At 40.7% G+C, this 14,389-nt stretch overlaps 1 protein-coding gene across 1 annotated transcript in view; it reads left to right on the top strand.

The window, feature by feature from the left end:
* Window positions 1-2,431: 2,431 nt before the first annotated feature.
* Window positions 2,432-14,389, top strand: part of KPNA1 (karyopherin alpha 1 (importin alpha 5)) — a 58,300-nt gene continuing 46,342 nt past the window's right edge. Inside the window, exons 1-2 of the mRNA XM_014547000.1 lie at window positions 2,432-2,584; window positions 12,228-12,335. Coding sequence (XP_014402486.1) covers window positions 2,456-2,584; window positions 12,228-12,335 — 237 coding nt within the window. The 5' untranslated portion in view covers window positions 2,432-2,455. The remainder of the gene's footprint in view (window positions 2,585-12,227; window positions 12,336-14,389) is intronic.

The raw sequence follows: 14,389 nt of genomic DNA, 5'->3' as shown, positions 1-14,389 counted from the left end.
TTGGCCCCCCCCCCCCCCCCAATGTGGCGTGTGCTGCACCTTGGGAACCACTGGGCTTGACACTTTTCCTCTCTGGGCTTCATTTCTGAATACATATGCATATACCATGGGAATTGTAATCTCTTCTCCGTCTACCTCACTGGGTTGTCATGAGGAGGTTCTGAGCTAATAAACCTAGAAATGTTTCATCAAGTAAGTGATGTCTAAATGGGAAGGGATAGTTATTTTTAAGCCCATGGGTACCCTCCTGGGTAGCAGGTGCTGATTAGGGGAGGAGGGCATGATTGTTTCCTGGGATTGTAGCTATGGGAGCTTTGCAGAAGGTTCTGCAGGCCTCAGAGGGGCAGGCTCTGGCCAGCAGCCCTGTAGCAGTGGTCGTCCCTGGAGGTGATGGTGGGGGGCAGGGAGTTAGGGGGGCGCTAGGGGGTCGGTAAGGCCAAAGGGGAAGTAACTGTCAAACCTTCCTGCTTGGCACAATTCTTTAAATTGTATGTGGCTGTTTCGCAGCTGTACCTGCTCAGGGCAGGGCTCTAATCTCCTGGAGCCAGATGGGGGCCAGGCCAGGGCGGAGCCAGGCAGGCTAGGAGGGTGGGTTTAGCCGTGCTTCCGCTGCGGAGACTCAGAGATGGCGCTGCTGCTGTTGGGGGGCGGCGGAGGGGGAGGAGGGTTTGACCCTGTGGGGCTGCTCAGGCCTGCCTCCACCCGGGTCTGGAGTTGTAGGGAGGAGAGGTGTGCCTGGTCCCAGCAGAGGGGGCCCAGCAGCGGTGGGCCTCGGGCTCCCGGTGCCTCGGGGGCGATGATGGGTGGTAGCTGGCGTGCTATTGTTGTGGGCGCCCCTGGTGGGGATGGCGGGGGAAGAGATCGGGAGTCAGAGGTGTGGCTGCAGCTACCCCTGAGGCTGGGTCTTCTCCTCGTCTGGTCAGCCTCCCTGTCCCCCAGGGGTGCAGGGGCTGGGGTAGGGTGTCTGTGCAGGGGGATTGGAAGACCTCCCTGTGCCCGCTTCCTCTTCCTCCTTTGCAGTCTGGGCTCCTGTCAGGCACTCTCCTCAGACCCCTGGGAACTTGGCTCTAGCTGCCTGCCCTCTGCTGTGCGCTCATCAATATGCAAATTGGTCATTACAGGGACACCGTAATGGCAATTAGCATATTACCTCTTTATATGTATAGGTTAACTATACATACACAGCTATATGTATAATGTATAATAGTTGCATATAGAAGTGAATATGCTAAAATCCATTGAATTGTGTGTATGTATATATATATATATATATAAAAGCCTAAGTGACCATTATGACTGGAACAACCAGACGCTATGACACGCACTGACCACCAAAGGACAGACATTCAACGCAGGAGCTGCCCCCTGGTGGTCAGTGCACTCCCACAGCCAACCTTCCCTGGCTGGCCAACCTTCCATGTTCCCTCCCCTGGCCGGCAAGCCCTGGGCTGGGACGGGGAACCGGGGTTGTGTTGCAGCAGACGTGGACCCTTTCCCAGGGGGTCAAGGGCTGGCTCCCTCCTCAGGGCTGGCAGCCAACCTTTTGTGTCCTGTCTGTCCCCCCGGGCTGGCAGGCCCCAATTGGTCTGCCATACATACGCCTGCCACGTTGGTGGCATGGCAGGGAGGGATAGAGGAGGGGGGAGGCAGGGAACTGCGTGGTGGAGGGGTACCTACAAAGTCGGTGTCCGGTGTCTGTTCCTTCTGCACCTGGCCTGGTGACTGTCACCTCCTCTCCCGACCTTGACGGAGCCTTCAGGCCCCAATTGGCCCAGCCCCAATTGACTTGGCCCTGATCAGCCCTGATCACCCGCCAGGCCAAGGGACACCCCCCCCCACCTGTGCATGAATTTTGTGCACTGGGCCTCTAGTCCTATACAGTGGGGCCTTGACTTACGAGTGTCCCAACTAACGAGTTTTTCGAGATACGAGCCATCTCTTGGCCGATTTTTTGCTTTGAGTTGCGAGCTAAAATTCGGGTTATGAGCCAGCTTCAGATACCCCACCGCTAGTTGGCGCAACGAACGTCACAGTGAACGCCACAACATCAGTCCAGCATTCAATTCATTGTAATGGTGAAAATTGATTTGACATACGAGTAATTTGAGTTACGAGCTCCATCACGAAACGAATTCAACTCGTAAGTCAAGTCCCCACTGTATAATAAAAGGCTAATATGCAAATCAACTGAATGGCAGAACGACTGGTTGCTATGACATGCACTGACCACCAGGGGCAGATGCTTAACGCAGGAGGGGCGCATCGCTCAGCCAGAAGCCAGGCTCACGGCTGCAGCGTTGGCAGGGAGTGGACCTAAGCTGGCAGTTGTGCACCAGGCCTCTAGTACTTTAATAAAGGTGTTATATTTCTGGTATCCTTATGGGGTGAACCTGGGCAGAGCTCTTTACAGTAAGCTAAGCTCATCTATTCCTTTCCTCTCATTTTTGTAGAAATCATGACTACCCCAGGAAAAGAGAACTTTCGCCTGAAAAGTTATAAAAATAAGTCCCTGAATCCTGATGAGATGCGCAGGAGGAGGGAAGAAGAAGGACTGCAGCTTCGTAAACAGAAAAGAGAAGAGCAGGTAAGCCCTTTACTATATTATTTATTCCTTTTAAAGAACATTTTAAGACTGAACCCACTTTCCTTTAATTTTAACAATGTTTTTATCTATCTATCTATCTATCTATCTATCTATGTATGTATGTATGTATGTATCTATCCCACAGACACACTATAAAATCAACATGTTTTGGGGGTGAGGGAAGAAGTGAAATACAAGAATGAAGAAATCTCTCCTGTTCCCATTTCCTCACTATAACCACTGTTTAATACTTTGACCTATTTGTTTATAGTGTATTTTATTTTTCTAAAGTTGCAACTTAAGATTTTATGTGCATTTGTTAATGAATTCTCAAGTGGCCAAGAAAACATTGCTTTTCATTTTAAACTTTATTTGAAACTTTTTAAATATGTACAGAAGTAAAGGACAAATAACTTCATAAACCCATTCTCTGGGTTCAGTAATTGTCAACAATTTGCCTTATTTTGTGTCTTATCTGCCTATACATTTTTTTATTATGTAATATTTTAAAGCAAAACCTCAGGGAATATGTTTTTTCACCCCTGGATTGATTCTGTATTATTCAGGAACATGTGTAGGTAATTATTATTTATTTATTTTTAAATTTTGAGTTAATTTTATTTTTGAAAATATAGGGTATCCCCAAAACATGTATACACACTTTAATAGCTGATAGCTCAATTGATGTTTCTTTTCAGCCAGATTAAGCTTGGAACAAAGGAAATTCATTCTAAAATGCTCCTGGAAGTTTAAAGATGCTGTTGAAGTACAAGCACTGCCCTTATAATTATATACACCTTAACAGCAGATAACTCACTTAATTTTCACCCCTTTTCAGGTTTAACTGATTCGAAATAATGGGTGAAGCCAGACTAAACTTTGAACAAAGAAAAATTATCCACTAGACTTTTTTTTTACGGAGATACATAAAAGATAAAGTTTACATTACAAAACCAGCAGCAGTTGATGAGTTGACGGCATACAAATACCAAAGGAAATGATTCTTGATGTTTGCGATTCCATTGCTTCACGCTATCAGCAGTGCCTGGATCAGAACAGTCATCAATTTTAAAACAGGCACTGACCAAAAAATGACTCATTTCTGTAGATTCTTTTAAATTTTGAAAATGAATCGTATGTTAATAAATACTGACTTTGTAATCATTCAAAGTATGTATATTTTTGGGGGGATATCCTATATTTCCCAAAAGGGGTAAAGAGAATAAGTTAGCGTCAGTCAAATCCTCTGTTCTTGTTGACTACTTGAAGTATTTCTTCCACTCTTAACTGTTCAATGTGGTTTATACTGTTACATTTCTAGGTAATATGTGTATGTTACTATATATGTTTATTTATCAATTTAAAATATTTATTGATCTGTTGTATGAAGTGAAGATTTAAGCTCTTATACCACTCTTTCCTTTATATCAATTCTCCTAGTATAATTATATCACAATATCTAAGTATTTCTGTCCTTTTGCTCCAGTCAGTATTGTTTATCCTGTAGGCTTGCTGTATAGCTGTAGTATTACTACTATGACTTCCCTTTGTTGAGAATTTCTCATCTCTTTTCTTGTGATGTAAATGCTATTATTTTTAAATTCCTCTTGCCCTGGCTAGGTGGCTCAGTTGGTTGGAGTGTCATCCTAGAGTACACCAAAAAGGTTGCAGATTCAGTTCTTGGTCAGTCCATATACGTAGGCTTCAATTCCCAGTCTGGGCATGTATCAGAGGCAACCGATCGATGTTTCTCTCACATTGGTGTTTCTCTCTCTCTCTCTTCCTCTCTCAAATCAGTAAACATATCCTCAGGTGAGGATATAAAAAAAAAATTCCACTTGTTATCAGCAGTTGTATGCTTCATGACCTATAGTAATTAAAGATCACTAACAACATCCTGCCATACCATATTAAAGACACTGCCTGTGATGCCGAAACCGGTTTGGCTCAGTGGATAGAGCGTCAGCCTGCGGACTGAAAGGTCCCAGGTTCGATTCCGGTCAAGGGCATGTACCTGGGTTGCGGGCACATCCCCAGTAGGAGATGTGCAGCCTCCCTGTAAAAAATCAATAAAATATATTTAAAAATAAATAAATAAATAAATAAAGACACTGCCTGTGGATATAAATTTTGCAGTTCCAGTAGATGTACTTTTAGTGATTAAGTGATTTTGCAGTCATGTAAATGTTTTTAAATGATTATAAAATTAAATCAAAATGAGGAAAGAAATCTTTAAAAATAAGCAAAAGTAAATAAATATCCCTGTAAGTCATGCTTGTTGCAAATCATACAGAGAAAAATTATTTTAATACATTTAAAATATGGCAGTGTGATTAATTGTCTCTATTGGGATATAAAAGACAAAAAGTATAAACAAATCTTCAATGCTTTTAGTAATTATAGTATTCATAGTTAACAGTCATAGAATTGATAGTTATGGATACAGCAAATAAGTATTTGTTAATTTAGGAACCTGGATTTTTTAGATCAAGAGAATATGGAAATAGAAAATCAAAGAAGTTACATAAATTTGAATTGGTAGTATCAGTAGGTATTTATAATATATTTTTTAAACATACATCTCTAGAAATAGTGAAATACCTTGAAGTAGCGAGCATCCTCAGCATCCTAAGATTGTGGTCATTAGAATTTTCTCTCATAGGAGCAAGGTTCCTTAGAAAAATAGCTGATTCTTGATTACAGGTAGGAAATGTTCAAGGTGAACCTTTAACATTTTTTTCATAACATAAAGCAAAGAAGTAATCTAAGGCCACTGAAATTGTGTTGTGTTGAAAAGACTCAGGAGGTGACTTGAACAGGCTTCCATTAGCCAAAAGTAGGATATTTTGAGTATCAGGAAGAGTTCTATGAGGACTTCCATTTCTCACCAAAATGGAGTAGCAGAGCCCAGATTTATTCTCCTCCCTGAAAAAAAAACCCACAAGAACCCTATATAATAAAGGGGCAATATGCAAATTGACCCTAACGCGGAATGACTGGGAACGACTGGTTGCTATGACGCACACTAACCACCAGGGGGCAGATGTTCAATGCAGGAGCTGCCCCCTGGTGGTCATTGCACTCCCACAGGGGGAGCTCCACTTAGCCATAAGCTGGGCTGACGGCTGCGAGTACAGCAGCGGTGGTGAGAGCCTCTCCCGCTGCCTCAGCAGCGTTAAGGATGTCCAACTGCGGCTTAGGCCCGCTCCCCACCAGGAGTGGGCCTAAGCCATCAGTTGGATATCCCCTGAGGGCTCCTGGGCTGCCAGAGGAATGTCTGACTGCCAGCTTAGGCCCGATCCCCCAGGGAGCGGGCCTAAGCCGGCAGGTGGACATCCCCTGAGGGCTCCCGGACTGTGAGAGGACGCAGGGCGGGCTGAGGGACCCCCCCTGAGTGCACGAATTTTCATGCACTGGGCCTCTAGTAAATAGATAAAATACATTAAACAGTAGTTCAAGATTCCAGACATCAAGCAATGAAGGAAGTGATCTCAAGAGATGGGAAACAAATGCAGTGCGCCCTGTGATAGCCTCAGCTTACTACCAGAGTTTTCAGGTTGCATTACGGGGAAAACTGGTATAAGGTAAGCTTCCGAGTTGAGAAGACAGACCTGAGTCTAGGGAGTCCAAGGCTAATAAAGTTCATAGGATGGAATACCAGAAAAGAGAGACCTGTACAGATAGAGAGAAGCCTAGAGCTCTTCAAAAGGTTTCCTTGAATGTTCAGCAGAGTCTGGTCAGTACATGTGTTTGAGGAAACTACCCAACACTAGAGAAAATATCATCCAAAATTGGAGGGAATAGTGTCTGGCACTTAATTAACACAGGGCTCAGAATAGTGCTTATTCTCCTAGCCAGACTGGAAAAACTCAGAATTCATGGGGCATTATGTAGGGATTCAGGAGAGTCTTGCCTCAGTAGTGGAGATTAATTAGCCATATACTTAGCAGTTTTGTTCCAGACCTACCTAACACATCATAAAAGCAAGATCCGAGAGGATCAAACTATTTCCATATAACTTACCTGCATATCAGAACAATGGCCAAGGATTATAGGAATACAAAAATATCCAGTATTCTATAAAATCAATTGACTATGTCTGGCATACAAAGATTACCAGGTATACAAAGAAGCCAAAGAGCATGAGCATTAATGAAAAGAACAATCGATTGAAACTGACCCAGAACTGACCCAGATTTAGGATTAGCAGATAATGACATTAAAGCATTATTGTAATTGTATTCCATATATTCAAAAATTCAAGAGACATGGAAGGTATACAGAAGACTCAAATGAGATGACAATTACTAGTACAATGTCTGAAAAGGAAAATACACAGGATCAATGTCAAATGAGAAGTTACAGGAGAAAATATTAGTTAACTTCAATGGATATGAATAGAAACTATACAAAATTAAGAAGAGGTAAAAGAACACACACACATGTGTACACACACGGAAGAGAAGACATCAATAAGCTATAAGACAACTTTTTAAGGAACGTGTGGACAATTGGAGGTACCTGAAGGAGAGGAGAGAGGGTGGAAGAGGAAAAAAACTATTGAAAGAAATAGTAGCTAAAAACTCCATAATTATTGAAAAACTATAAATCCACTGATGAAGAAACTCACTGAATCCTAGTCACAAAAACATAATGAAAAGTACACCATGATACATTATAACTGAGCTACTCAAAACCACTTGTGAAACGTCTTAAAAACACCCAGAGAGGGGACCGGCTTCTGGTCCAGGTCAGGGCAAAATGGCACTGGCCGCAGTGTTGCAGTGTTGCCGTGTTGCCGGCTCTGACGCGGGTGAGGAGCTTGGAGGTTCTGGGGCCCCTGGCGGGCCGCCGCGGGCGCTGAGCCTCATCCTCTTCTGCAGTCTTCAGCCCGCGAGCGGCACCCAGCTGCTGACGGCCCGGGCAAGGGCAGGCCCAAGGGCAGGCCAAGGAGAGGTCAACAGCCTCAGGGCGCCCCACTCTCTGTTGTCTTTCCAGATACCTGGCACGATTGCACGCCGCATCGTACGGCCTCTTTCTTTTCCATATGCTTGCTCTGTCAAGGCAGCGCCTCGTGTCTCCTTTTCTACAGAGGTGACAGCCCGTCAGATTCCCAGAAGGATATGATTGAAATCCCTCTGCCTCCGTGGCAGGAGCGAACTGATGAGCCCATAGAGACCAGAAGAGCCCGCCTGCTGTATGAGAGCCGGAAGGGGGGAATGCTGGAGAACTGCATCCTGCTCAGCCTCTTTGATAAAGAATATCTGCATCAAATGACAGAGAAACAGCTGAACCTATATGATCGCCTGATTAACGAGCCCAGTAATGACTGGGATATTTACCACTGGGCTACAGAAGCAATACCGGCGCCAGAAATATTTGTGAAAGGGCGAGGGCTATGCCCTCCATCTTGCCCCGTATCCTCCATGTTGGGGCAGCAGCCATGTGCTCAGGAAGGTACCTTCTTCCTGGAAGCCCAAGCCTCTGCTAGCCACGCCCAGGATTTCTTTAAACTAACCAATGACAATCAAGGGAAGTGCATGCCATAGAGATGACCACATCCTGTGTAACGAGACACCGACTTGCGCCTGGCCAATCGGCAGGGCCCACAGTCCCCTCTCCTACCCTGACTCCACCCCCCTATAAAACTCCTCTTCACGCCGGGCTAGGCCTCTCTCTGTGCTTCCTGCCGCTGCGTCGGCGAGGTGGGGGAGCCGAGCTAGCTCGAATAAAAGACTCTCTGCTTTTGCATCGGACTCGGCTGGCTCCCTGGTATGGTCTAATGGGGATCTTGAAATCTGGGCATAACAATTTGAAAATGAAATCCTGGCGCTGCTGAGAGACTTCGCTAAAAACAAAAACAAAGAGCAGCGGCTGCACGCCCGGGACCTCGAGTACCTCTTCGAAAAGCCCCGGTGAGCGGTGAGTGTGCCCGAGTGCGCCCGCCTGCGCGGAGCTCGCCCACGGGCCTCACTGCTGCTGTCGGGCTGGCGCCCCTGCCCCTTTCCCTTCCCCTCAGCTCTCCGCACCTGCCCTGCCCGGGGAGGGCCACCTCTCCAGGACATGAAATGTTCAGGTCTCACGCTAGCACTGCTTGTTCAGTACCAGGCCTCATGCGCGGTTTAGAAGCGTGACACACATGGAATTGCCTTTAAAACAGCGACTCGCCTGCAACCACCAATGCTAAGTTTACTTTCACTGGTGTTTCTGAAGTCAGGTGTTTAAAAAGAAGCAGATTTTGTGTTATTACATAAATGTGTATCCATTTTACCTACAGAAAACAGTGAATAAAGAAAAACAATATTAATAGTTTTTGTGATTACTCCTACTTAAAAATTACATATGCCCAATAACTGGTTTGAAAATTAGCTAATTAATTAAATATATTTTTTAAAAGAAAAAAAAAAGCCCTAGCTGGTTTGGCTCAGTGGATAGCGTGTTGGCCTGTGGACCGAGGGATCCCAGGAGGGGCCGACTCAATCCCCAGTAGGGGGCGTGCAGGAGGCAGCTGATTGACAATTCTCATTATTGATGTTTCAATCTCTCTCTCCCCCTTTCCCTTCCTCTCTGAAATCAATAAAAATATTTAAAAAAAAAAAAAAACACCCAGAGAAAACAGACATGTTACATACAGAGGAACAAAGATAAAGGTGATGTCAAATTTCTCAATGGCAACATCTAGTACAAGCCAGAAGACACTGGAAAAACATCTCTACAGTACTCAAAGAAAGAAACTTTATTTTGAATTTTGTACCTGGAAAAAATATTTTTCAAAACAGTGGTGAAGTAAAGATGTGCTCACGCATACAAGAACTGAAAGAATTCATCACCACCAGACGTGCACTACAAGCAATGTTAAAGGATGTCCTTTAGACAGAAGTAAAATAATACCCTGGATTACTTGGATACAAATCCCATTAGCAAATAATTTCATTTATATATTTCAGAGTATCTCTAAAAGATAAAGACTTTTAAACTTAAACCAGAGTAGTATTATCATACCTTAAAAAGTTAAGTTCCTTAATATCAAAGCATCTACTCAATATCCATGAGCTTTCACTTCAGATTTTAGCAACCTTTGATGGTCATTGCCTAGATCCATTACTTGATCATTAAATGACCATTCTATCATTCCTTCTGCTTTTATTAGCTGGTAGATCACTCTAAAGAAGAGCTTTTCCTCAAATTTTTTGTTGTTGTTGTTTTTGTTTGTTTGTTTGTTTTCCTTAATTACTAATCATATAGGAAAGAGAAACACTTGATTCTCTCCTTTGTTTTCAAAATGGAAATTGTTTTTGTTTGTTTGTTTTCCTTAATTACTAATCATATAGGAAAGAGAAACACTTGATTCTCTCCTTTGTTTTCAAAATGCAAATTTGGTTCCTTAGCATCTTCCAAAGGGACCAGTAGAATGAGTGTTTTTAATGTTATTAGGAACTTAAGGTGTTTAACATAGTATTTCAGTTTATTTCAGCTATAACTCTATGCTGTCTTTAAAAAAAAACTTTTTGTCTATATAGTTGACATATAATAAAGTGTATAGTTTGATGTTTTGATATATTCTGTGAAACCACTACTGTAATTAAGATAGTAAACCTATTGCCTGGCTGGTGTGGCTCAGTATTTGAGTATCAACCCATGAGCCAAGAGATTGAAGGTTCTATTCCAGGTCAGGGAACATGTCTAGGTTGTGGGCTCAATCACCAGTAGGGGGTGTGCAGTAGGCAGCCAATCAATGTTTTTATCTCTCCAGCCCTCTCCCTTTCTCTCTCTAAAAATTAATAAATACATATTTTAAAAAGAAAAGATAATGAACCTATTTATCTCTTTCAAAACTTTCTGCTACACCTTTGTAGTACCCTTTCCCCAACCCTTTCCTATCTCCAAGCAATTTATAATCTGTGTCTGTCACCACTGATTAGTTTACATAAATGGAATCATAAAATATGTATTTATATTTTTGTCTGCCTTCTTTTAGTCAGCTTAATAATTTTGAGGTTTACTTTTGCTATGTATGTATCAGTAGTTCATTTTGTTATATTGTTTAGTATTCTGTTGCATGGATAAACCACAGTTGGTTTATCCATTCACTTGTTGATGGTAATTTGGAGCGTTTCTGGGTTTTGGTGATTGCAAATAAAGCTGCTGTGAACATTTATAGCTAGCTCTTACAGATACGTATTTTCCTTTTTCTGGGATAAATATCTAGGAGCAAAATGGCTGGATTGTTTAGTCGTTGTATAGTTAAGAAGCTGTCAACTGATGGCCAAAATGGGTTGTACTATTTGACCTATCCGTCAGTAATGTTTGGAGTTTCATTTCCTTGTCAACATTTGGTATGGTCAGTCATTTTCATTTTAACTATTCTAAGGTGTGTGTAATAGTATCTCATTATGATTTTAATTTGCATTTTTCTAATGACTGAAGTTGAATATCTTTCACGGGCTTATATGCCATCTATATATCTATTTTAATGAAGTCTGTTTAAAAATATTCCTTGTCCCACAGGAATATTTTTATGTTTTGTACATATTTTCTCAGCCTTTTTCTCTTTTATTTTTGCTTGCTTCTATTGCAATGTTCATAAATCCACTAATCTTTTTTCTATGATATCTAATCTGTAAATCCACCCAGCATACTTTTCATCTGAAAAATTTTTCATCTCTAGGTATTTGATTTGCCTTTTGTGTGTGTGTTTTCCAGTCTCTCCTTCTCATGTTTATATTTTACTCTACTTTTTGAATATTGTGGATATATTCATAAAAACTATTTTAATGTCTTGGTCCAGTTTGCCATCTTTATTATTTCTAGGTGATTTTGATTGATTTGATTGACTTTTCTCTTCCTCATTGGTAGTCTTCTATTTCTTTTGCATGCTTGGTAGTTATTAATTGAATGCCAAGCATTGTGACTTTGATCTCATTTGGTGTTGGAGTTTTTAATATACTTTTTACTAAGTATAATTTTGTTCCCCATAATGTATATGATTGTGACACTGTCATTGGATGTAGTTAATCAACTTGGAAGCAGTTTGCAAAAACGTTTCATTAGGCTGGACCAGAACAGCCTTTAATTTAGGGCTAATTTAGCATCACAACTAAATCAATACTGTTCTGAGTCTTCTACTCAATGCCCCATATATTAGGAGTTTTTTTCTATTCCAGCCGGTCAAAGCATAAACTATCTCTTGATCTCTGTGACCCCTGAAATTGTTCTGCATGCTCCTTGAAAGTGGTTCATTTTCCAACTTTGGATCTTTTCCTCACACACCTGCAATGATCAATATTAAGCTAAAGAGTCAATGAATACTTTCTGCAGGTTTTTGGAGTTCTGCGTTGATCTCTCAGGAAATGGCCAAGCATACCCCAGCTCCATTTTCCAACCTTAACTTTTTTATAGGTCATGCAGTGTGAGACCTCTCAATAAGTTTTACTCATCAAGTGATAGTTACTTGCAGTATATTATAAGACTGGAGAGTTCTGAAATAGTTCATCAGGAAAGATTGAAGGTGGCACAGACTTTCGAATTTTTAAAATAATTTTCAAAATCTCCATCCTTATTACCTTTTAAGTAGGGTGACTAGTGTTTGGCTGTTGAACTCCCTTGTGTTAAAATTACTTTAGTAACATCTTTTATTTTTCAGTTATTCAAGCGAAGAAATGTTGCTACAGCAGAAGAAGAAACAGAAGAGGAAGTTATGTCAGATGGAGGCTTCCATGAAGCTCAGATTAATAATATGGAAATGGCACCAGTAAGTAAGATAATAAAAGAAACTCTTTTTAGTGTTTCTCTGATGAAAATATGAGGTTTAAGATACTTTTGTTTTTAAAAAAAGGTTACTTGAAATTTGATTTTTAAAAAGAAGCCATATACTTAATCTCATGATTTACTAAATATTTATTATATTTTAACTAACATGCAGATAAACAGGATTAGCTAAATTATGAAGATTAATCCAGCTATTAAAATGTACAAAGATAATTATAATAAAATTATTCCTTAAAAGTTGAATATAAAGGATATGTTAATGGAAATCCCAATTTGTTATTCATTTCAGTTACAAAATTGGATATGTTTATATGATTTTAAAAATTGGTTCCATATCACAACTATTGGAATTTTTTTTTAATTGTTTTAGTTCTTAAAGTATTACAAAGAGTATTACATATGTCTCCTTTTTCCCCCCGCCCTTGACAATCCCCTAGCCTCCCCTACCCCCCAGTGTCTTATGTCCATTGGTTATGCTTATATGCATGCATACAAGTCCTTCAGTTGCTCTCTTAAGACCACCCCCCCAACCCTCCCCAGCCTTCCGGCTGTAGTTTGACAGTCTGTTCGAGGCTGCTCTGCCTCTGTATCTATTTTTGTTCATAAGTTTATAATGGTCTTTATTATCCATAAATGAGTGAGTGGAATTTTTATTATAACCTATTTTATAACTGTCTTGAGGTTACCAAAACAGATAAAAATTATGCTTTATATGGATCACACCTGTCTACATTTCCAGTTTATTATGATAAATTTAATACTGTTTTATTAGAACATATATATCTGGTTTTCAAAAAGAAGAAAAATCTCTTTTCTTTCACCTTAGTCACCCATTGTCTTAGTGACAGCCACTGTTACTAGATTCTTCTTTTGAGAAAATAAGTTACTCCCACCCTTTTTTTTAATGGTGGCATATTATACACAGTATTATAGATTTTTCCTTTTTTCCACTTCATATATCTCTAGTTTTTATGGACTGATTTTCTTTGGAATTAGAGCAGTTTAAAATCTTTTTGGAGTTGATATAGACATTGTAGACAATACTGTCATTTTCTGGTGAATTCTTCTAGGCCCTTTAGAAAGTCAAGCTGTTCTCTGTTTTTTAAGTGGATGTTAAATGAATGTGAAGTATTTTGTGGACTGTATTAGCGTTCTGCAGATGAAACAGAACCTGTAGGAGAGAGAGAGAGAGGTAATGATTTATTGATTGATTAATTGATTTTAAGGAATTGGTTCATGCTGCTGTTAGAGCTGGTAAGTCCAAAATCCATACGGCAAGTCAGTAGGCTGGAAATTCGGTTAAGAGTTGTAGTTTTAAGGCTGAATTCCTTCTTTAGGACATCTCAGTTTTTGCTCAACTGATTGAATGAGGCCCACTCACATTTTGAAGGGTAATCTGCTTTCTTCAAGTGTACTGACTTAAAATGTTAAATCACATCTAAAAAATATTTTTACAGCAACATCTAGATTGATGTTTGTCCAAACAGCTGGATACCATAACCTAATTAGTTGACACATAAAATTAACCCTCCTAGTTCACTCTTTGTCAGTTTGACATCTATATACAACTCCTTAAACCATACTGAGTCTCAGATAAAGACAAGAATAAAGTCAGACCTTCACATAACATGACATAACTAACCTGCATGTAACTTAAAATGCACTAACCTTTTTCCTAGAATAGGATGTAAAGTTCTTGAGTGTTATTCATGTCTCATCCTGATATCCTGTAACTTAAATACTATGGTGTAAAATTAATAATACTTAAATACTATGAATGTAAAATCAGTACATTTTGTTATTTGATAAGGGGTTTCGAGAGGGAAGAAAAAGATATATAGATACAGATATATGAATTCACAATAGAATCCTATCTAATAATAGAGAAACATGGTAATTAACCGTAACTTCGCTACCCTTCCCATTGGCTAATCAACGAGATATGCAAATTAACTGCCAACCAAGATGGCAGCCAGGCAGCAGGCAGCTGAAGCGAACATGAGGCTTGCTTGCTCCAGTGACGGAGGAAGCCAAGGT

Source organism: Myotis brandtii, unplaced genomic scaffold (genome assembly GCF_000412655.1).
Source record: "Myotis brandtii unplaced genomic scaffold, ASM41265v1 scaffold46, whole genome shotgun sequence".
Taxonomy (NCBI): domain Eukaryota; kingdom Metazoa; phylum Chordata; class Mammalia; order Chiroptera; family Vespertilionidae; genus Myotis; species Myotis brandtii.
The sequence above is the reverse complement of the archived record's forward strand: the minus strand, read 5'-3'. Positions and strand labels throughout refer to the sequence as shown.